General features: G+C 33.5%; 4 protein-coding genes across 8 annotated transcripts; 1 reads left to right on the top strand and 3 right to left on the bottom strand.

Moving 5' to 3' along the window:
* Positions 1-504: 504 nt before the first annotated feature.
* On the bottom strand, positions 505-2737 carry LOC105628400 (protein transport protein SEC13 homolog B). The gene is made up of 2 exons (XM_012209800.4): positions 2597-2737; positions 505-1706 (listed from the first exon to the last, which is right to left on the bottom strand). Exon 2 carries the CDS (start codon positions 1645-1647, stop codon positions 742-744), a length of 906 nt encoding a protein of 301 aa, XP_012065190.1. The 5' UTR covers positions 1648-1706; positions 2597-2737; the 3' UTR covers positions 505-741.
* A 2348-nt stretch (positions 2738-5085) lies between these two features.
* Positions 5086-8654, bottom strand: LOC105628399 (Integral membrane HRF1 family protein). The gene is made up of 5 exons (XM_012209799.4): positions 8469-8654; positions 7051-7223; positions 6606-6704; positions 6356-6507; positions 5086-5558 (listed from the first exon to the last, which is right to left on the bottom strand). The coding sequence occupies exons 2-5, from the start codon at positions 7219-7221 to the stop codon at positions 5171-5173; spliced, it is 810 nt and encodes a 269-aa protein (XP_012065189.1). The 5' UTR covers positions 7222-7223; positions 8469-8654; the 3' UTR covers positions 5086-5170.
* A 133-nt stretch (positions 8655-8787) lies between these two features.
* LOC105628398 (uncharacterized) lies at positions 8788-14397 on the top strand. Of its 5 annotated transcripts, XM_020677065.3 has the most exons (9): positions 8793-8947; positions 9477-9595; positions 9679-9788; positions 11478-11529; positions 12606-12755; positions 12857-13095; positions 13320-13430; positions 13772-13816; positions 13999-14397. In XM_020677065.3, the coding sequence occupies exons 4-9, from the start codon at positions 11491-11493 to the stop codon at positions 14156-14158; spliced, it is 744 nt and encodes a 247-aa protein (XP_020532724.1). In that variant the 5' UTR covers positions 8793-8947; positions 9477-9595; positions 9679-9788; positions 11478-11490; the 3' UTR covers positions 14159-14397. The 5 variants fall into 5 exon arrangements, with proteins under 5 accessions (XP_012065187.1, XP_020532724.1, XP_020532723.1 ...); XM_020677064.3 differs by lacking the exon at positions 11478-11529 and having other exon boundaries at positions 8794-8947; XM_089716153.1 differs by lacking the exon at positions 11478-11529 and having other exon boundaries at positions 8829-8918.
* Positions 14398-14708: 311 nt separating this feature from the next.
* LOC105628397 (pfkB-like carbohydrate kinase family protein) lies at positions 14709-18061 on the bottom strand. Its single transcript, XM_089716064.1, has 4 exons — positions 17539-18061; positions 16393-16725; positions 15156-15272; positions 14709-15050 (listed from the first exon to the last, which is right to left on the bottom strand). The coding sequence occupies exons 1-4, from the start codon at positions 17950-17952 to the stop codon at positions 14913-14915; spliced, it is 1002 nt and encodes a 333-aa protein (XP_089572190.1). The 5' UTR covers positions 17953-18061; the 3' UTR covers positions 14709-14912.
* Between the last annotated feature and the right edge of the window lie 3848 nt (positions 18062-21909).

Genomic DNA, 21909 nt, shown 5'->3' with positions numbered 1-21909 from the left:
ACTTTTCCAGAAATGAAGTATATCACGCCATGAGTAGAAAGATGGATTACTATAGGACTCTTATAATATGCTTGAATTGGATTTGTACTCCTGCATCTGTAATAAGGTTTAGTGGATCATTCCGATCCTCGAGTCCTCTTGACAGATTCTTCAGATTACACAGGTTTTCCACTCATTACATAACCCAGAAATACACTTAAAGCTCCACCAACACGCAACAGCATAATCAGAAGCATCAAAAGCAATGAAATTAATTAACTTAAAATAGTATGTAAGTGTATTTTAGCTGCCAGAAAGATAGGCACGCTAAAATTTTTTTTAATTTAATATATTTCCTCTCTCTCTCTCTCAAATTTAAAGTAAAGAGCAGAACAAAGAGAGACAATTAAGGTTTAGAGAAAGGCAGAGGAAAAAGGATACAAGCGTTATGTTAGGAATAAGGATGCATAAGTCTGTTTTGAGTCAGAAAAATATGTGTGTTTGACATGGCAAGCTACATGACAGTAACGGAAATGATCTGTTAATTCACATAAAACAAAAATGAACATATAAGATGCCGAGTACAATATCCATTCTATCTGCCAAACTCTGGTCCAAAACCTGAAGACTCAAATATCCCACATAAACACTCCAACTACAGAATAATATCAAGGAAAAACAGGTTCTAATCATTTGAAATGCAATGCAACTAAAGCACAACAAAGTATCAAAGGAAAAAAGTTTGTTTGCAATACTTGGTCCCTAGGGATCGACGGTAGTCACCTGTTGCCATTCTCCATCTACAGCTTCTTTCCACAGTGTCACATTGTTATGCCCATCAGCAACAGCCAATATGTTACCAGTGAGTGACCATGAGACTCTCCAAACAGGAGCCTTGAAATCATGTAAGACCTTGCCCTCCCATTGATCCCCTTCCTTCCCGACTATCCATATAATAACCTTTCCATCCTGAGAAGCACTAGCAATAGTCGACTTTGGGAGGCCCAAGTTGGGTGCCCATGCCACATCTCTTACCCAATCAGTATGCATTTGAAGAGCAGGAAAGCAGTCCATCTTCCAGATCCCATTATAGAGCTTCCACACTTTTACAGTATTGTCACAACCACCAGAGCAAAGCTTCTGAACAGGGTCAAGCAAACCAGAACCAACAAGAGCACCAGGTGCGGTGGATGGTGCCCAAGAGACTGAAGTTACACCAACTGGGTGAGCTTGATCAATCCTGGATGTGTCCCAACCACCATCTGCTCGTGCAGTAAAAACTGATATATTTCCATCTGAAGAGCCACATGCCAAACAAAGACCAATCTCATGAGGTGCCCAAGCAATAGAATTGACTGACGATTTGTGGTCATCAAAAACATGAGCTTGAGTCCACTCATTCTGATTTCCCTCCTTCCATACTATGACGCGCCCATCGTAAGAACACGACGCAAGCAAGGACCCAAACTTTGGGTGAGCCCAGGCTACTTGCCAAACAGGTCCTTGATGACCAGTCAGCTGAGCAAGATGCTGGGACGTATTATTGCTAACCCCAATTATCTTGATTGAATGATCTGATGAGGCAGTAGCAATGCGCTTGCCATAGTAATCCATGGCCACATCGTGGACCGTGTCCTGATGACCTGTCTCTATCTTTTGAGAGGGCATCTTTTCTAATGAATATATACTCACTTCAAAACCTTCCTATATTACAGTTGTTCCTTTCCCTGAATAAGAATGAAAGTATAACTTTTCAATTTCTCTTCTCATTAGACATCTCTCAACTACCAAATATCAAAAACTGCAAATCTTATAATGATTAGCAAAACCTTTAATTTCTGAAACAGGTTCCATTTCGTATCAACTGATGAAAAGAATTAAAGGGAGCAGCCTTTTTCGACCTCAGAAATCAGCAAGCAACTATTGACAACAAACTACATGTACACATACCTATAGTTTCTACAGCGGTAGGCTAATCTAGTGGTATGTTGAGCTCTAAAATTTGAATGATTGATCTACAAGCATCACATCTAATGAAGCATAATACTCTAATTTCTGAAACAGATCCCAGATCCCATCGATTGGGAATGCAATTAAGCAAACCCAATAAGCAACAGCATAAATAAGAAGCATCAAACTAAATTCAAATCAAAATAATAACTGATAGCTGACACAAACTAAACTACAATCATATACATGCATACAGTAGAATTGAAAATTGGCAAAGTACAAATGAAATTACATTCTATAATAAAGAAATCTTAAAGGAAGAAACAGAAGCTCAAAAACGAAAATCAACATACACACAGCATGAGCAAATAAAAATAACGAAATTCAATCAGATTAAGCTCTAATTGAGAAATAAAAACTAAATTCCCCAACAATGAAATCCAAGTTGTGGACTTTACCCATAATCCTAACTTCCACAGATCTCAAAAATAACAAAGACTAAATTCCCCAAAAAAAGAAATCCAAGTTGTGAACTCTACATAATCCTAAATTCCACAGATCTCAAAAATAAAATATAGAAAATAAAAAAGAAAAACACTCATTGAAAAATCAAACTTTAGATTGAATAATCAAAACTCATGCAATCTATAAACAAATAAGAACTTACAGAGAAAAGGAGAATCCAAGAAAAGTCTGAAAAGAAAATCGAGCTCGAAGAGAAGAGGGAGATAGAGAAAGTGAAGTTGGAAAAGAAGAGGGAGACGAGAGAATCGATTCGAGATGGAGAAGAAGAAATCAAAGGCCGGATGAGCAAAGAAGCAAATGATTGAAACCGAAAATCGAACCAGCATTTTTTTACAGCCCTAGACTTAAACGACGTCGACCTGGGTTTCGTTTTCCTTTTTTTTTTTATTTATTTATTTTGTTTATAGAAATGGTTAGTCATCATCTGAATCAGCGTCTATGGGCCCCATTTTAGTTTATTTGTTAGTTTATTTGGATTTTCTATTAAAAAAATAAATTTTAGATTGTTATTATTTTTAAACCAAACCAGATTAATTGATGAACCGAATTTAATTATTGGAAACTAATTTATACAAATTTATGAGCGATTAAATATTAATCTTAACTAATTCACTTAATTTAGTTACTTGTTATCTCTGAGAAAAATAAATATTTCATATTAAAAATTAAATTTTGACTCATTATCTTTGAAAAAGATATTATGAAGTTTTTTAAATAAAACATTTTTATTACAAATATGTTTTGGATCAAACAATTTAGAGAACAAATTTAGTAATATAGCTAGATTTTTATTTTGCAAAAAATAATAGTAGTGATTTCCAAAAATTTATTTTCAAAACATCTGGTTTCCCAAAAAAAAAAAAAAAAAAAAAAGTTATTAGCTTAATGGAGGCTAAAGGCGCCCGGGCCGCGACAAAAGAATTTTTTTTTGTAAAAAATTATATTTAACCTCTAAAAGTTTAAAAAATTTTATTTGACTTTTTTTAAAATAATTGTCTTACTTTCTCCGTCTCAAAAAGATAGTTAATCAATTTCCCTCTATTATTATAGAGTGATAGTGGGTCAAATTGACTTTCAATTTTAAAAGATGGTGGAAACAGTATTCTTGCAGTGCAGCGCCAATCCAAAGTGAAGTTGAAACGAAAAGGCGAAAGGATGGAACTTATGAGGTGTCTATTTATGTCAAAGGTCCTGGATATGTAACAGCCTGATGTTGTCTAATTAGACCACAAATTTTATCTTTTCTTTTTGATTCGTCCCAAAGTACACTTTTCTTTTTTGTATTATAATTAATCTTTAAATTATATATTATACTCTTATTAAATTTTATTTTATTTTCAATAATTTTCGTTAATTCTTATTTATCATTCAAATATAATAATTGCTCATATGCTATTTAAAATGGACATAATTGAAAAGTTATATGAATAAAATTATCGTTTAACCATATTTCTTAATCTATATGAAAATAGAAAATGAACTTTCTTCTTAGAACAAAGAGAGTATATAATATGATGCGATCGGATACTACAAATTTCATTTGAAATTAATTTGAAGTCACTTTACAAACGTCAATCAAGCATAATCTAATTAGTTTTTATTAATATGAAAAGCGAGATATTTTAGGTTCCATCTTTCTTTGCTACAAATTCATGGATTTGCAGGTAAGCATGACTCATTTGAGAAATTTAAGTAAAACAAGAAATATTAATTTTAAAATTTGGGTGCAACCATAGCCACCAACCTTTGAACATAAACACACAAACACTTCATAATAAAAAATTCAAATTGGTTTAACCGCTAATCTAATCTCAATAATAAAATTTTAACCCAAGATTATATATAAACCAAGACAGCTCTTGATACATACCCTGATATAACTTTTTTTTTTCCCAGTTAACCACATTTTGGCCATGAAATCTACTCAAATTTGTCCATCCATAGTCTACAATTGGCCTGAAATGAGTCCAAGCAGACCTTTTCATCAACTTTCAGAAGGTCACTGGGAAGATAATTATGGAAATGGTTATGGCCATAGTCGCAATTATTGGCAGGCGAGACGAGCATTTCTTAGCAGTTACCATTTCCAGGAAAAAAATGGAATCAAGGAGAAGCTTAAGAAGAGAGTGAAGGAGATCAATGAGGTGGCCATTGGAGTTGCTTTGAATGTCCGTAGAGAAATCTCAGAAAGAAGGCTTGGAATTAGGGTTTTCAGGTTTACTTTTGCTTTGCCATCTTTTGTACTTGTAAGTATAAGATGTTTCACTCCATGGGTTTCTAAGAGAGAATTGATGTGTAGTGAATAATAATTCATACATCAATCCCAGATCATTCATGGTAAATCTTGGCTTTGTTTATTTCCAGAAAATAAGTTATCCTTATAAAATATTTTCAGAGAAAAACATTGTTTTCTCGAAAAATATTTTCCAAACAATTAATTTTCTATTACCAACAAATAAGGCAATACAAAATGGTTGCCCCATCTATTAACATGACAATCTAAAATAGTTGCAACTGAAACATTCTTAAGAAAACACATGAAGCACCATAAAACCCTTCAAATCTCAATGTGGATTAACAGGGAAGTGGACTAACATGACTCAAAATGCAAAAATAATAGCCTGTAAAAAATTAACGAAAACGCAGAAATTTTCTATGAAGTTTCAAAAGATCTACAAACATTATACTGTTTCTTACAATAACACTAGGTAAGAGTTTAGAAAAGCCAATTAATGGTAATGTTGCCAAGCCATATGAAAAGTGGGAACTGAGCCAAGGCAATGAATAGCAAGAGATAATGATGCCTACTTGAATCATAACTCCTCACCTCTGCAAAAAGGACCCTCTTCATTGTCTTCACCAAGAAAATTCCCATGCATAAGCAGGTCCATGGCATCAAAAAGTAGTAAGAGTATTTGAATAAGATCTTTCCGAGGACAGCAAAACACATTCCCGTGAAAGTATACCCAGCATATGCTACAATGTCTAACAAGGGTGCTTCTCCACTGCCCAATGAAAGAAGTGTTACTTTGAGCAATGCAACTTGCAGAAACCAGCCAAGTAATCCCTTCACAAACAGCCAATTGAGGGCTTCTGGGCTGAACCTGCGTATTACATAAAATATTGAACATGAAGATTAATGATATAAAGTGCCAAACACAATAGATCGGGAAAAAGATTGCAAAACAAGAACAATGGAATATATTCATTATTGACAAGGCAAATAAATCCGTGGCATACTGTAAGAAGCACTTCAGAATCATATACCAAATAGCTATTACTGCATCAAATTTACAATTCTACTGACTTCTTTTATGCCATGATGAAGCATTAAATAGAACTAAAACGAGAAATACTTCAGGTAGAACTTAATTCTATTTTGGAAGCATTTTGTTGCTTTAATCGAGATAAATACATATACATATAATAGAGAGAAATTAACGGACAAATTTGCATAAATACACAGAAGCAAATAATATATATATATATATATATATATATATATATAGGGCAGAAAAGTGACGGAGGAGGTTGAGTAGTCGTAATGGAAGTGATAGCACTGTCAAACCTACCACAGTTGCCACCATGTCCTGCCACTACCTATATGACACTATGGCTTAATAAAGTAATTATATTGCTCTTTCAAAACACCACCAAAGAAAGAACAGCTAATGGAGCAAAACCAATAATATTGAAATGCAATCCAAATATTGCCAAGGCTCTATGGTCGATTAAGCTTGCAAACTAGCAAACTCAACACAAAATTATGAAGGGATAAGATCAAAGAGATATGAAGAGAAGGTGCTCACACATATATCAAAAAGAGGAATGACAAGCATTGTACTTCATGCAGTATATGTTAAGATATAGATGAGAAGGTTAGAGGATATTTGCCACTTACTTTCCACTAAGTCCCAATGAGAAGCCAGCAAGGACAACATATGTACCAAATGCCATGAAGGGAATGTACAAATCTGGTGCATTTATATCATAAATCGGGGGTTTGTAAGAAAGTCTGCCCCCCACTGGCTCAGTTATCCGTGTCCAGTGCCCCTGAAGGAAAATAAAGGAATATAAGAACAAATGCTCACTTCAACAAGAAATGTTGTCTGTCTGTGACAATCATAAGAAATTGTAGAAGTAAGGCTTACCCTGTGTAGGAATGGAAACATAACAACCTTCAATTTGTTTCTCACGTATTGATCATTCACTTGGAAGTAATATTGGGGATCAGAGAAATACCTACTTATCTGTTCATTTTGCAAGAAATGTGAAAGTTATATACCTTCAAATTGTACTTCAGTGCTAAAAAGAAGCAATTGCATATCCATAAAACAGGAAAACTTTAGTGCTATTTCATCATGTCAACCACCGATAAAATGGCATAAACTTTAATGCCTGTCAAACCTCATAATTATAACAGATTACTTCAAAAGGTTTTAGGTGGAAATTAGTACCTTTAGTTATTCTTCACAAGCACGTAGAATCACCTAATTTTACATTCTTCAAAGGAACTTCTTTCGAAATTTTTTTGGCAGCTAATGTAAAACTCAAACACAATTGTGGTTTAAAATGTAGCCTTAACAAGCTACTTACATTGCTTTGCACATATTCAGAACTTGATCCAAGAATTTTCTCTCCATATGCGCCAAGTCCACCTTTAATAAGCCCTGAACCAGCTCCATAGAATGCATTCCCAAATGGATTAGGCTGAGGATTTGTTGGAGGCCTAGGCACCCCAGGCTGTGGTCCCACATTGTTATACATTTCTGTGATAGGTGAAGAAAGTGGAGGAACAAATTAGAACAAGTTCACCTCTACAAGAATTACCAATTAGCAACAAGTATCTCAGTTCATCAATTGAGAACATAAATAATGCAAAATTAACATCTAAATTTCTCAGAAGTCCAATTAAATTCATGGCTGATCATACAAATTAAAAATAGAAAAAAAGATTCAAACAGAAAAGAGAATAACCCTACTTAGCCATGTTGAACAAAATGGAATAACTTATGCATTTTCAGATGAAAACATAAACTTGTGGCGGAACAAGTTTATACACTCTCTTTTCCCTGAAATAAAAAATAATAAAATAAAAGAAAGAAAAGCAGTCTTCATGTTTATCTTCAATACAGTTGATATCTGAATACTAAGTCCTCGCCTTCAAGCCCATAAGATTGTTTATCTCTGGCAAATAAAAAACTACAAGGTTAAAATAAGTAATACCCCATCTACTCCATGTATGCAAAGCAGTTTCCCTTAATTTTAAGTTTCAATCCTCAAACAATTTCACTGCTCCTCAACATTTAAAACCCCCAAATTTTCCATAACAACCTCATGTGGCCACAAGCATCCAATTAATTCTCTTCTCTCATTAAAAAAACCACAAAGATGAACAAGCATTCCAGTAAGCTTGGAGTTTTCTGATTGCAACTTAAAAAAGTAAATGTTGGCACCTACTTCTACCACCAAGTCCTCAGCAACAGTTCTGAGCATAATCATTTTTTTGTTTCATTCAACTAAAAGTATGCTATCCAACTTCGAAAAACCTCTATCGCCAATCGAATCCACTAGAGATTACACATTTTAAGTCACAACCCACATTGGGAAAATCTTTTTTATCCAAACAAATAGGCCATATTCCATTACACAACCGACCAACTACCTCAAGAACAAAATTGTAGATTCATAGCTAGTATCAAACTTTTTTCTTTAAATAGCCCATGCTATTTTAACTCTATAAAGCTTGTGCAAACTTAATATTTTAAGGTACCAATGTTAATCTAAACTTTACGAAGCAGGTGCAAGCTTAAATTTCTGAAAGAACTCGTGTTCGTTTCAAATTAATACTAATCCCTTATCATTTTTTTAAACAAATTAATCGAGATGGAAAAACATTAAATACAAACCTACTGGCAAACCCAATTCGTCTAGGTTATATGTTGATATCAATCAGATATATGTATAAATACAAATACAGTATAGAAAGAGAGAAATGGATCTGAAAGTAGAACCTGGGATCGAGGAAGTGAGTGAGTGCCGGCGGATATCCGAGTAGGAGATCTGAGTTCCAGCGAGCTTCAATCGACGAGTATTTAACAGGGCAGAGTAACAACTGGTAATCGAAGAAACGTATTATTAACAAAAGAAATGAAACGAATCTGTGAGAAAACGCTAAGAAGAAAAGGCTGAATAGGAAAGTTGAGAGAAATGTAACTATATGTAGTATTTTTTTTTTTTTTTTTGGCACGTGATTCGCACATGCATATAATATTGCATCATTGAACCAATCACGTGCCTGCCATGTGTACTCTCTTATATGAATTACAGGAACTAAGAAACTAGAAATGATAACAGGAGGACTGTGCCTCCTCTGTCAACTGAGACATAATGGATGGTGTCGAAGTAGAGGAATTATTCAGAGTGTTGGATTCTTCTATCTCACAAATCAAATGGCGTCTCAGGTCTCTAGCCAAGCGTCGAATCCAAATAGGTTTTTTTTATTTTATTTATCTGTCTCCATAATCTATTTTCTTCAATTGTTTTGATTACTTCTTCCTTTTTGGTTTTCTTTTTGCAAAGTTTTTTGCCTTCTTTATGATATGGGTTTCGGGGTCTCTTTCAAATTCGACGTATGATTTCATTTGTGGGTTTTATTACTATTTGGTATGGGGATGATTAGATATTGGTCAACAAGAATTTGGAGGACAAGTTATGGAAATGAAGAGGGAGAAAAAATAACAATTTTTAATGAACTGGAATTGGGTCCAGCAAGTAAGTTGGAGTTTATGTGAAATAAGTTTCAGTCTTGATTGCCTGTCAGGCTTGTCAAGAGCTGCTCCCATCCCAGTAATGGAAGTAATAAGATTCTAAGTTTCTTCTTCTTCTTCTCCTCTCTCTTTTTTTTTTTTTTTTTCTTTTTGAATTTTCCATTTTTATTTTTATTTTACTTCAATTGCTAGTTTTCATTTTCGTGTTTTATTTATGATTTAGTAAAGTTTTCGTCTTTGTTTTTTCAATAGGTAATGTGACATTCATGTGATATGCTATGCCACTGGTTTAATAAGCCGATGGTGATATGAAACGTTAATTGCCTGGCTCAATTATGAAAGTTCAAGTTGTTATTAGTAAAGTTATAGAGGTTCTGGTTTCTATATTACAATGTGATTACTTATGAAGCTCTTTATACTCATGAAACTAACTGATTGTAATTCCTTTTGGCAGATTTTCTAGCATTGTGCACAGAGATGAGGCCAGCTATAATGGTTGATTATGGTGGTAAGATGCCCGAACTGCAGGAGCATCTGTGTGCACTTCTTAAATGTTGTCAACAGGTGTGACTCCATACTGATTCACTATGTTAGTGGAGCAAGTCAATCTTAGTATCCATGAATGTCGTTGTTTTTTAGTTTATAGCGGTAGTATATTTGAGTTTGATGGGTTTTACTGCTGTCTATAATCAGATTTATTACAGCATTTACATGTAACTATTTCTGCTTATGGTGATTTGATTGACCAATTCTTTGGAATTATATTGAGCAGAATATGATTTTGATATCTGCTGACTTAGATTTAACAGCATGGCGTGTTATTTTTCTCACGTCCTTCACTTAAGGAGGTATAAGAAATGACAATTAGCCAATAGGGGAAAACAAAAGAAAGAATTTTGAAAAGACTATCATAGTCATAAGATTAGAATCCTACATTATGACAAGCAACAAATGGAACTCCATATGGTGGCCAATCCCTTGAAACTCCCAAAGAAAGTGAAAGGAAATAATAGATTACATGTTCAGAACCAAATAGTTGGAGGATTTGCTTATTGTCATTTTCCAAAACAGTCACTATATCATTTTTGTATTTTTCATATTCTGGTGGTCTTAGTGTGGATATTGGGACTCCTATGCATGTACTAACTATGGCAGAATGTTTTTCATACGTTTTCCCTATGAAATTTGATTGGCAGTTTAGCATGCGAGGTATGCTCTTTATAAAGGATTCTTCCTCTTGGCAACAAACTTATCAAATGACAGAATCATATGAAGCATTAACCTGCCTGAGGTATATACCTTCAGATTGAGGATCAGAAGGAGATGCACCAATAGCAAAAAACAACTTAGCAAAAAGTTTAGGCATTAGTTAGTATTAATCTTTCGAATGGTGGTAGCAGGAGGAACTACCTACAAGAATCTTTCATTTTTATTTTTTTGCACATGTTGGCTGCTCTCGATGCTCAAGTCAGTGTGCTTGACTTGGTAACCACTGCAGAAGTCTTATTATTGCACTAAAGAATAGCGCTTAGATTTAGCATAAAAGAAATAGTATACCAGAATAATCAAAATTAATAGTCTTCGTCAGATAAGATTATCCACAATTTTTCTCCAAAAATAATGCCACGCAGAATTATTACCCCCTTGTGAAATTAGAGATTTGCAGTTTGAGCCAGTACAAAATAATGATTCATATAACAATTACAACAAAAAAAACTGATTTGCCATTTTGAGGACATGATCCTGTTGAAAATTACATATTACATCTTAATATCCAGTTTCTGAATTCTATTGATCATGTGTCGAGAATTTAAATCACTGTCGCAGTAGCAGTGTAGGTGTGTTATGTTTCCCACTCTCTAGTGCAGCTCCTTTGATCTGCACCTTTATAAGCACAAAGGTTTTCCTTCATTCAGAAAACATCTCTTTGAAAGCTTTCTAGGATATACTCTTCAACTTTCTTTATTGTGCAAGAATATGTAACCATCTAACCATATTTACACTTCAAAGATGTTACCTGATCTTGTTTACTTTCAGAACTTCACTCTGGCTCTTTTCTGTATATGAACTTGTAATTTAATATGCTGAAATTCTTGCTAATGTTGAAATTTTGCTGTTTGTGGCTTCTCTACACCAACTTCCATGACGAAACTATCTTATACTGCTATGGTATTTAATCATTCCTTTCTTATCATTTTATATATTGCAAATTTTGTTAACTCAATGTATGTGGTCATGCCCTTATGCCTGTAGATTTAGAGATTAAATGAACACGTTGGACTCTTGCTACCTCCCACTTACCAAGGTAATAGGAATTATTACCGTTTCCTTCTTTATGAAGATACAGGAAAAAATAAAATAAAAGAAGAAAACCTCTTTAAATTGTGTCTAGTATCTGTAACAATTCTGATTCTGTTCTGGAACCAGTGACTCGTTGTTCTAGCCCTCCTGTGACTTGTGTACGTAAATTCAAAGAGGTTTCCTTTTTATGTGAATAAATGGGGACCAAAGACATACCCTTTTCTTATATGGCTGCGTTTCTCAAACATGAAAGAAAGATCTATTATTGAAATTTATTTATTTCCTTACTTTGGTGCTTAAAATGGGAAAAAAATGTTTTTACGATAACAGAAAACCATAACAGTGCTTTTTCTTGGTTTCATTTTCATCAACACATTTTCCAAAGGTATAAGCATTTAGTATAGGAAAACAGAAAACAAAAACCAAAACAGAAATGACACCAAGCACCTCCATACTTGCGGATCTTATTCCATTACTCCAACACCCCCCCCCCCCCCCCTTCTTTTTATTTATCAAAAATAAAAATAAAAAATAAAAAAAAAGAAAGAAAAAAGAACCTGTTGTGAGGAGTTCTTTATCAGATTTATACATTAACCCTTGCCTATGCTTTAACAAAATGGACTTGCTTCTCCACTGGGATGATTCTATCTCTCTTTGCTTTCCTTATTAAAGAAAAGAAAAGTAGCAGCTTTACACAGTTTAGATTTGCCCTTAATTAGTTCTTGAAACTATTTAACTCAAATTGATTTCATTGGCCTTCAAATTTTAATTCTTGCAATGATTATGACATAAAATCAATTGCTAGCCTCGTTTTATGTTTGAAAACATAGCACACTAACGCAATAGAATGATCAAAGTAAATTTGTGCTAGTTTTTGGCTAAGCAATGATTTTGGGAAGTGTAATAATTTAGAAAAGAAGGTACACTATTAAACCTTCTTAACTAATTAACATAGTCTTATATTGTATAGTACTCCACAAGAGTTGAACAGTTTTATTTAGAAAACACCTTCATAAATGTTGCTTATAGAATTTTGCCCCTTTCTCTAATTAGCATTTGTTGAATGTGTAACTTTTGTAGGAGTTGGCCATATTTGAGCGTCTAAGAGTGATGGTTATCGAAGATATGATATATTTGATACATGTAAGAGCACTTGCTGAGTACGTCCACTCGAGTCTGAACGCGGAAGTTAAACTGCTCTTTGTGAACTTAGAGCATGATCCTCCGAAGGTTGCTTCCACTTAATCTTTTAGTTACTGCAATTTTACCAACTACCTTGAATGTTCATTTTTTACATTCTCTACATTAAGACATTTTCATTTTTGATCCAGATGGTAACACAAGCTGAAAATAGCTCATTGGCAGCAGAACTTATAAGAGTGCAGAAGTTGTTCTCTTTGTTTTTCCCTCTCAGTGAAATAAATGATGATCCTTTGTCTTGTCACACAATGAATAGTATGGATAATGCTGAATCCTCTGTCAATAAGCCTATAACTTGTCAATCCTCTGAATTCATTGATCTCAGTAGCTGCATGAAGGACACTGAAGTCACTGTGCCAACTTTAAATGGGTAACTTCTTATTTTAAGAAATGGTTCCATCTTCTCTCATTTCTACTTGATACCTTTTATCTCTATTTTTCAATTGTTCATGAGTGCCTGTCTGAGTTTATGTACCACATGCTTGTAGTTGTATCAATTGTGATTGGGTAGCTGATTTATTATGGATCATTAATAAATTAGCACCATATTTTCTGAGTGCTATCTTCTTACAGTATAAATTTAATGTACTTCAGATGGCTTCTTGGTTATCCGGTCGTGTACTTGTTCAGCAAGGAGCACATTGCAGATGCCATTTATAATCTTTCCACCAAGTATCTTCGCATTTTCAGAATTTTAATCTGCAGGTTCGTTTTCATGCAGAATTCACATGATGATTTGTAATGGTTGTAAAAAATGAATTAAATTGTCCCTCGCATTTGTTTCTATTGAAAAACTAGCCCTTCTGTCAAAAAATGACCATAATATTACACAAACTAAAATGCCTCCCATTCATTAGGCTATTATTAAATTATTGATCATTTAAAAGCCAATGCAACCAAATGGCAGAGTCTGCTGGTCTTGTCTAAGAAAATTTAAATGTTCAAGATTATCTTTGAAGAAAATTGGTTGTATGGAACAAAATAGTAGATGCTAATAGTTGAGGCTAGAACTAAAATTTACATTGTCAATTTGTGGATTCCTGCAGGAATATTTCACCCAATAAAGGATCACAGCCAGAAGAATTGATGAGGTAAAATATTGCTTATATGTCAGTGTCATTCTAGTATTGGTGAAAACATTATTTAAGAAAAGTAGGGTTATCTTAGTATACATATAAAATTATTATCCATTTTTTCCCTCATATTGTTGCTTTTCTACTGGAATTACATTCCATGATGGATTATGCATGTTTGTCTCAAACATGGACTACAGTTTCTCTGTGCCTTATGAACTGAGCATGGGAGGAAGCAAGGAACCGTGGGCTGAGGCATTTCTAGCTGAAATGCAGTCAAGGTGGGAAAAAAGCAAACAAATTTGGAGGCCTTTGCAAATGGAAGTTGTTGAATGCTATCCACAAGCAATTGTGTTGTAAATGGAGGCCTTTCTAGTTTCTATCTATTTACAAAGAGAAATATTGTTATTTCTTTCACAATAATTATTATTTTCGGGGATCAAACTTGTTTTATTTTAGGGAAGAAGCTTGAGTAAGCATGTCATCTATGATTGCTTACAATGATAACACCTTAAGAATGTTTCATTTATTAGTATATTGTCATGGCTTTACTGTAAATATGTGTATTTATTGCATGGAAACATTTTCAAGTTTTACAAGGGGCCATCCATTTCTGCGTTTTTCGTTTTATTTATTGCTGTGTTGGGACTTAAATGTAATAGAAAAAGAATTTGATTGTTATTGTGTCTTCATTTTCAGTCTGTTGTTGCTGGGCTGCTGCGGCTTCTGATGTGGTTGCATGCATAAGTTTAATACAAACGAGTTGTAAAGTTGTAAACAGGACAATAAGTGATAGCATACAAGTTGGTTGGGTTAGAGCTATGCGCCTCTGCCCAAACAATATTTTCAAGAGAGTAACTGCTGAATGCTCATTGCTACCATTGTTACCCACAAAATTATGGTCACTGTGTGCAAGCCAAACATCAAAATTTTTATTGGGCAAGACCTTAAACAAAAGTATTATATCATTACATTTACGAGATAGAAACAAGAACATTTGAGATTGAAAACCTCTTCTTAGGTTAAATGAACATCTACTTGAAAGGCAAACACTAAAATTGAGGAAAATTTCAGAGGACAGAGCGTAAAAGAGCATAAATTTAATCTCAAATCTCTATTTTGACTCAGACTCCTTGATTAGGTTGAGGAGTTCAGACGGAGTAGGAAGGGCAGGGATAGCTCCTTTCTTGGTTGTTGTAATGGCTCCACATGCATTTGAAAATCTTAGTACCTCTCTCAACCTTGGTTCATCCTGTATTATAAGTAATTATTATTTAGCGACTCAGTTCGTTAATAATGGTCCACCAATAGAGACACAGCCAAGTGAAAGTGAGAAAATAGTGAACCCACTGCTCACCTCTAGAATAGACCTATCATCCACAATCTTGGTTAATAGAGCTCCTACAAAAGCATCACCAGCACCTGTTGTGTCTATTGTCTTGACATGAAAAGCCTCCACTGATCCATGGAAATCCTGTATTTTCAGCAACCCAAATCAAGGTTATGTAGTTTACAGTAGCATATAGTGGAATTAGTCTGCTACGGCCCACCATTTTAATTATCAATCAAAGAAGAAAAATGAAATTCATAATCTAAAAAAAGAAAAAATGTAGTTAGCGCGTCAAAATCCATCCATAATTGAAGCATTAATCAGCAGTCCATTTAGACAGTATTTCCACATACCGGCATTATCAAACTACAGATGAACAGAGCTCCACCTAAATCCTCATTGCCATTCATTATAAGCAATAAGCCCTCAGTAGAATACAAGTCATCTAATAGTGACAGTCTACTGAGACCATACTTGTTTGCAGCTTATAATTGCTACTGCCGTGTGTTTTGTGAACAGGGGAAAATCAATGCAATATGGTCTTCTTTCAAATTCCAATTTGGATCGCAGATCCACCCACCACCATGTGCAAAATATACAAATAATAAATACGAGGCAGTAGTTGAGTGTTCTGACTCAAATTGTCATTAAATAATATTTTATGTTCCATAGCAAGCCCCACAAATAATAATGTCTGACCTGCATTTCAGGCAAATTATTTTTCAAAAATGTTTTATACGATAGAAAGAATAAAAACAAATAAAATATTTAAACTAAACGTTTAAAAAATGTATCACAGATAGGAAACGGAATTAATATAATACTTTTCAATAATGTCAAAAAAAAAAAATATAATACTTTTCAATGCAAGTGCAATCTTGGTCAAATTTTCAAAACTATATTCTAAAATCCACACAATTGCGTCCCATGGGTTTAGATTAACGGTCAAGAGAAGACCTTTAATAGTGGTATTTCATAAAAACAAATCTTGTTCAATAAAACAAATAGGGGACAAATAATACAACTTGCAATAAATTAGTTCTTTTCCTCTATTAAAATAGGATAGGAATTCTCAAATATTGAGGTCCCACATATAGCAAAGCAGGCAGGCTTAAATATAAATAACCATAAAATTCACCACCTACCCACTACAGCTACAAGTCAAATATGTTTAACTAGGATTATTCATTAAAATGGCAAACACACCTAACAAAAATTAACAATTAAAAGCAAAAATGAGATTAGATTAAAATAAAAATAGTACCTTGGTGTAGTATCTGCAGCCCTTCTCACCGAGTGTGACCAAGAGCAGCTTCAAGTTAGGATGCCAAAGTGACAAGGCATCAGCATCATCAATTTTGTCACTTCCGGTGAGGAACTCAAGCTCAACGTCACTGACTTTGATCACCTCTGCCTTGTCCCAAATGCTCAATATCTGTTCACGAGCATACTCAGCTGATGGCCACAATGGCAGCCTTAGATTTGGGTCATAGGAAAGCAGAGCACCTGCATCCTTTGCCACTTCCATTGCCTTCAAGTGTGCTGATCTGCATGGCTCCACAATCAAACTTATGGATCCATAGTGGAAAACTTTGGCCTATACACAAACAGATTTATTAAATATCAGCAATTAGAACCAAGACCTAAAAAGGAGGCGCGTGAATAAGTGGTGGCGCGTGCAGAAACCTAGCATGAATCATCCGCCGTTTAAGAAAGCAGAAAATTCGATAGCTTTTGTACACACTAGAGATTAATTGATTCCACTCGCCTTCCTAGCAGGCGCGTGGATGCAATTAAACAATTTAATTCAACACAAAAATTGACGGATCTAACATTTCAAAGTCCTGTTATGCCCTCAAAATCCGAAGCAATTTTCTAAATTGCCACGCCACCAACTAAATTGACGTGGGACCAATACAAATAAAGAGCAAAAGAACAACTCATATTAGATTCTCGAGTAGAACCCACAATCTCTCAAAACTAAAAAAGATCCCTTGACACTTGGCACGTGAGATCAACACCTTGCTCACGTGACCGATCGACAGTTATTATAGACGGAGGGAGAGGAATCAGTATCTCCAGAAGCGGAGAGGATTTAGTTATATGTCACTGTCGGTGACATTAGCAATATCAACTCCTAAGATCCATGCTTAAATATCGGAGAATTTACCATTAATATATAAAAAAATACGTGTAATTGAAAGTGAGAGATCTGCAGCTGGATTCTTGCTACTAATAGATCCAGATGTACACGGGACCCACCCCCTAATTATCAGGCTGACATGGCAACTCTCTAAATCTGAGACCACCAACAACTACCACGGCGCGTAGCTCACACTTCCAACCCCAACCCTCCGGCCGGAACCAGAATCAAGATGAACAAGTAAAAGAACATCGCTAATTTACTTACAGATCTAATGATCTCAAGATTGAGCTCTTCAGGTTTCAGGAGCATATCAGCGCTAGGATTCCGGTAGAACATGAACTCACGCTCTCCGTCGGCGCGTAGAGTCACAAAAGCCAAAGCAGTTCTTGCTCCCTTGTCAAAGTTAATACCATCACCGATCACGCCGTTTTGCTTCAAGATCCCGGCGAGCATGTGGCCAAACTCGTCGTCGCCAAGCTTGCCGACGAAGGCAGATTTCCCGCCAAGTCTGGACACAGCGATGGCGACGTTGGCTGGGGCACCACCGGGTGCCTTCAAGAAACCAGGTGCTTCGGCGAGAGAGACGCCGGACACAGTCGGGACAAAGTCGATCAGCATCTCACCGAAGCTGACTATGAGAGATTTGTCGGAGACGCCATTGGACACTGTAGATGCCATCGCGGGAAGATTAGAAAGAGAAAATAAGAAGAAAACTGTTAGACAGAGAAAGAGAAAGTGTATGTATTGTAGAGTAGAGGATTCGGAGAGAGGGAAAGGAGGAGAAGTTGACGATATTTATAGGAGGAGGAACGGAGCTGAATGGTAATTAAAAATAATAAAGAAAATAAAATTCAAATTTATTTTTATCGATTTTTAGATAAATGGATAAATCATAAATTAGATAATTGGATAAAGGAAACTAATTTAAACGGCGGAAAGACTTGGAGTTTACGTTTTTAATAAGCTTTAAGGAATTCTAATTACAGTTTAACTCAGTAATTTTACACCATTACAGTTTAAGATAAACTTGATTAGGTCATTTATGGAGTTTAATCCTATTTAGGTTTCTATCCTTAATATTTGGAAAATGATTATGTTGATAATTTTTCTTTTAAGTATTTATCTAGAAAAAGGATTATGTATAAAAAATTATAAATATTAAATAATTAATAAGAAGATTATCATTATCGTACGTATAAAAATCCTCCAATCCCTACAACTCAGCTAGTTCTAATCGACTATATTTATAATTCTGACGTGGAGAATTAGAAAAAAAGGAAAAGAAAAGATTACTCTAAAGATTAATTTAGAAAGAATTTTAGAAAGTTTCCATACTTCTATTGCATATTGCAATAGCATTTTTAGGAAAAAAAATAAAGAAAATCTGTTTTTTTAATTTTGAAAAGCTGTAAAAATTAATGGAAATTGCTTGAGTTGGAAATGCAGATCTGTTCTATACATGTGCATTTTCAGACAACCCACTGTTTCTTTGTATTTTGTTTTTGGTGCTCATTGTTTTATCCAAGTGGCTATCATTATTACCAACTCCAAATTTATTTTATTTTTTTAAATTAATCTATATATACATAATTAAAATATTAGAGCTTTTAGGAAAAATAGAAAATAATAATAATAATAATCAATAATAAATAATTGAAGCTCCCCTGCATGCCTCAAAGAGACATGCCTAATCAGCCAAAGCAATTTTGGTCTACAATAAATAATTGGCTACAGTTTATTATATATAAATATAAAAAGTGTCAAATAATAATTTTTTTATTATTTTTAAAAGGGGAATTCTCAGCTAACAGTCTTGTTTCTAAAGGAAGCATGGGAAAATCCCAACCACTACAGAGCAAAAAAACAGCAAAGATTGAATATAACAATTTTGAAAATTTGAATAAAAGATATGATTGGTTTGGTTGGTGTTTTGTTATTTAAATCTTAGCTAACCTTATGATTAAAGCAATGTCACACACTACCTTTTTTTAATTAAAAAATTAGAATTTTTATTTTATTAATAAAATAAGTCAAAATACTAAAATCGTCACATTGCATGAGGTTTTAATATGATATTCATTTTCTGACATGGCAAATACCCAATGCTTATGTGTCTTTTTGGAAATCTCCAAGTTTGTCTAATTCTTTATGTGCTTTTTTATTACTAATTATTTTATAGAATTGAAAGTTTGTCTTATTTTTATGAATTTGAGTCTTTTACCACTCCAAAATCTCTTCTTTTTTTTTAATAACTGTTATATAAATTTAGCTGTTTTGGTAGTGTTAACTGTCTTTGAAGTAATGTTTTATTAGCGTTTAATTGTTATATTAGAAAAAAGAAGTATATTACGTTTACATGTGAGACAATAATGTCTTTGAAAATAAAAAATCCAATTCATTTAGGAAGCGAGTCCATTTATTGGCAACCGACAATGTCGTGTACATATCTAAACGTTTTTGTCAAAATTGACAAATTAAATATTTATCACATCTCAAAATAACTTGGTAAGAGTTCCTAATCATTCCCACCAATCCAACCTAATTGGAAATGGGTTACATGTAATATCACTAACCTGTTTTTCAATTGCAGCTCTAATAGCATTAGCTAGCAAATCTTACATTCTCATGTCAAGGTAGGCAATGCTCCAATTCCTAGCGATGGAAGCGGGACGAGTATTTTAGAATATCTACCTTAATCTGATCTGTTTGATGAGAGTGCAGATAGTAAAATTACTATCTGCAACGGATATAAGTATAATATGGATATAGATCTCTAAATAAATGCTATATTAAGCAGATTTGGTCATAGATATCCACGAACACTCTATCCATCTATTAATAAATAACATATTTTAAATTAGTTTTTTGAATAGTTTTAAATTTAAGAATCCTACCTGTCTAAGAAATGAGTTTAGAATGAGTATGTATAGTAAAATTGTAAATGAGTTCGAATGAATTAAGGATATTGATATTTAAACGGATGCTTAAACTAATTAAGGACGAAGGATGAATATAATAGTATAATTATAAATAAATACAGATTTTGTGTAGTTTAAAATTCATAGATACCTACTCCGCATTCACCAGGAAAAAATTAACCTAAAAAACGGCATACACTGACTGAGCCAGGGGGCCAAGGTGGCCTCGCCCCACAACAAAATTTTTTTTAAGAAAAGCCATAAAATATTGACAATTTTTTATTTTTATCCCAAAAATAGTACAAATTTTCAATTTCACCTTTTAAATTCTTGAAATTTTTTTCAACCCTAATTTTAATTTCGAGCTCGTCGCTGGTGGCATACGTGGGTAAAGCATTATGCAATAGTACTCGCCAACGTGTTACATGTTCAAGATTTGGAAAACACACGCTGCTCAAGCAAGCAAATACAGCTAAGCAAAAATATGCAAGGACAGAGAAATTATATTTCCACCAAGATTGGAGCCATTAATTTAGTAATAATTGGGTTAATGTCTTAAATATTTTTATCATATATATGTAAAAAAGTTAATTAGTGATTTTGAGTCGATTCGGTCTAAAATTTTTTAAAAAATACAAAGGTTTTGGATTAATTTAAAACTGACTAAATCAATTCAGCTTTTTGAAATGGTTCCTTAAATCAGAATTACTATTTGAAATGGATAGGCCAAACCTACTTTATTATACTTGAATCACATTTTGATTTTCAAAATGTAAATTTTATTTTTGAATTATTCTATTATAAAATTCTTTAATCCGTTTAAAATATTACTTATTTCGTCCCATTTTATTTGCATGGATTTACAAAATATGCATATTAAGAATTTAGTCAATAAAAGATATTTTGCCATTTTTTTACACTTAATGATACATTAAGATATTAAAAGTCATTTATTTAATAAATAACATTTATAATTATTATGAAAAAAAATAATTATTTATATGTCTAAATTAAAAAACGTTATAAATATTTTAAACATCTAAAAAAGAAATAACAAGTAAATAAAGTAGGACGGAAAGAGTATATATTTTAGGATGACGAGAATATACAAATTAAGTACAAAATAGTAGAAATCAAGGTATATGCTAAACAAAGTATAGGTTTCGTTTTTTATAATTAATCAAAATAAAATAAATGAGCCATCATGGTAGCTAACCATTAGAAAATTACGAGTCCATAGCTACACTTATGGACTAAACTAACAACAGTAAAAATTTTTTAAAAAGTGTTTCAATTTTTTTTTTTTTAGTATATAGTCAGAAATACCATAACTTCAATAAAAAACTTTATTCTTATTAAATTGGTCTATAAATGGAACCATGAACCATACTAGATAAAATTTCTCCCAACCATTACAGATGAAACTGAATTTCCTTAGCTTGCCTTTGAAGGGAAGTTGCACAATTCCCATATCCACCATACCGTACCGTGGGACTCTCCAACAGTTGGTGCCACAAACACATATACATATATAAAATAAATTATGGTAGTGCCCAATGTGGTAATAGATGATTTTACGTGCTTGTAATTATTGTCCAAATATTAAAATTAATATTGCCATATATTGTGATTATTGTTTTCCATGTTTTGCGATTTTATTTATCAAATCTAATAGTTGTTTTGATAGTTTCTGAACTATTATTGTCACCGTTATAGA

The sequence above is a fragment of the Jatropha curcas genome, chromosome 1 (assembly GCF_041381405.1).
Source record: "Jatropha curcas cultivar XTBG-Jc1 chromosome 1, XTBG_Jcur_1.0, whole genome shotgun sequence".
In the NCBI taxonomy this organism is placed as follows: domain Eukaryota; kingdom Viridiplantae; phylum Streptophyta; class Magnoliopsida; order Malpighiales; family Euphorbiaceae; genus Jatropha; species Jatropha curcas.
This window is presented reverse-complemented; position numbering and strand designations above follow the sequence as displayed.

Coding starts and splice junctions, on each gene's coding strand:
- LOC105628397 (XM_089716064.1), bottom strand. CDS start 17,952: ATGGCATCTACAGTGTCCAATGGCGTCTCCGACAAATCTCTCATAGTC. Junction 16,726..17,538: donor ATCTTGAGATCATTAGATCT/GTAAGTAAATTA, acceptor GTTTGTGTATAG/GCCAAAGTTTTCCACTATGG. Junction 15,273..16,392: donor GCTGCAGATACTACACCAAG/GTACTATTTTTA, acceptor CTGAAAATACAG/GATTTCCATGGATCAGTGGA.
- LOC105628398 (XM_012209797.4), top strand. CDS start 8,845: ATGGATGGTGTCGAAGTAGAGGAATTATTCAGAGTGTTGGATTCTTCT. Junction 12,756..12,856: donor TAGAGCATGATCCTCCGAAG/GTTGCTTCCACT, acceptor TTTTTGATCCAG/ATGGTAACACAAGCTGAAAA. Junction 13,431..13,771: donor TTCAGAATTTTAATCTGCAG/GTTCGTTTTCAT, acceptor GGATTCCTGCAG/GAATATTTCACCCAATAAAG.
- LOC105628400 (XM_012209800.4), bottom strand. CDS start 1,647: ATGCCCTCTCAAAAGATAGAGACAGGTCATCAGGACACGGTCCACGAT.
- LOC105628399 (XM_012209799.4), bottom strand. CDS start 7,221: ATGTATAACAATGTGGGACCACAGCCTGGGGTGCCTAGGCCTCCAACA. Junction 6,705..7,050: donor CTGAATATGTGCAAAGCAAT/GTAAGTAGCTTG, acceptor CAAAATGAACAG/ATAAGTAGGTATTTCTCTGA. Junction 6,508..6,605: donor TGTTTCCATTCCTACACAGG/GTAAGCCTTACT, acceptor ATTTTCCTTCAG/GGGCACTGGACACGGATAAC.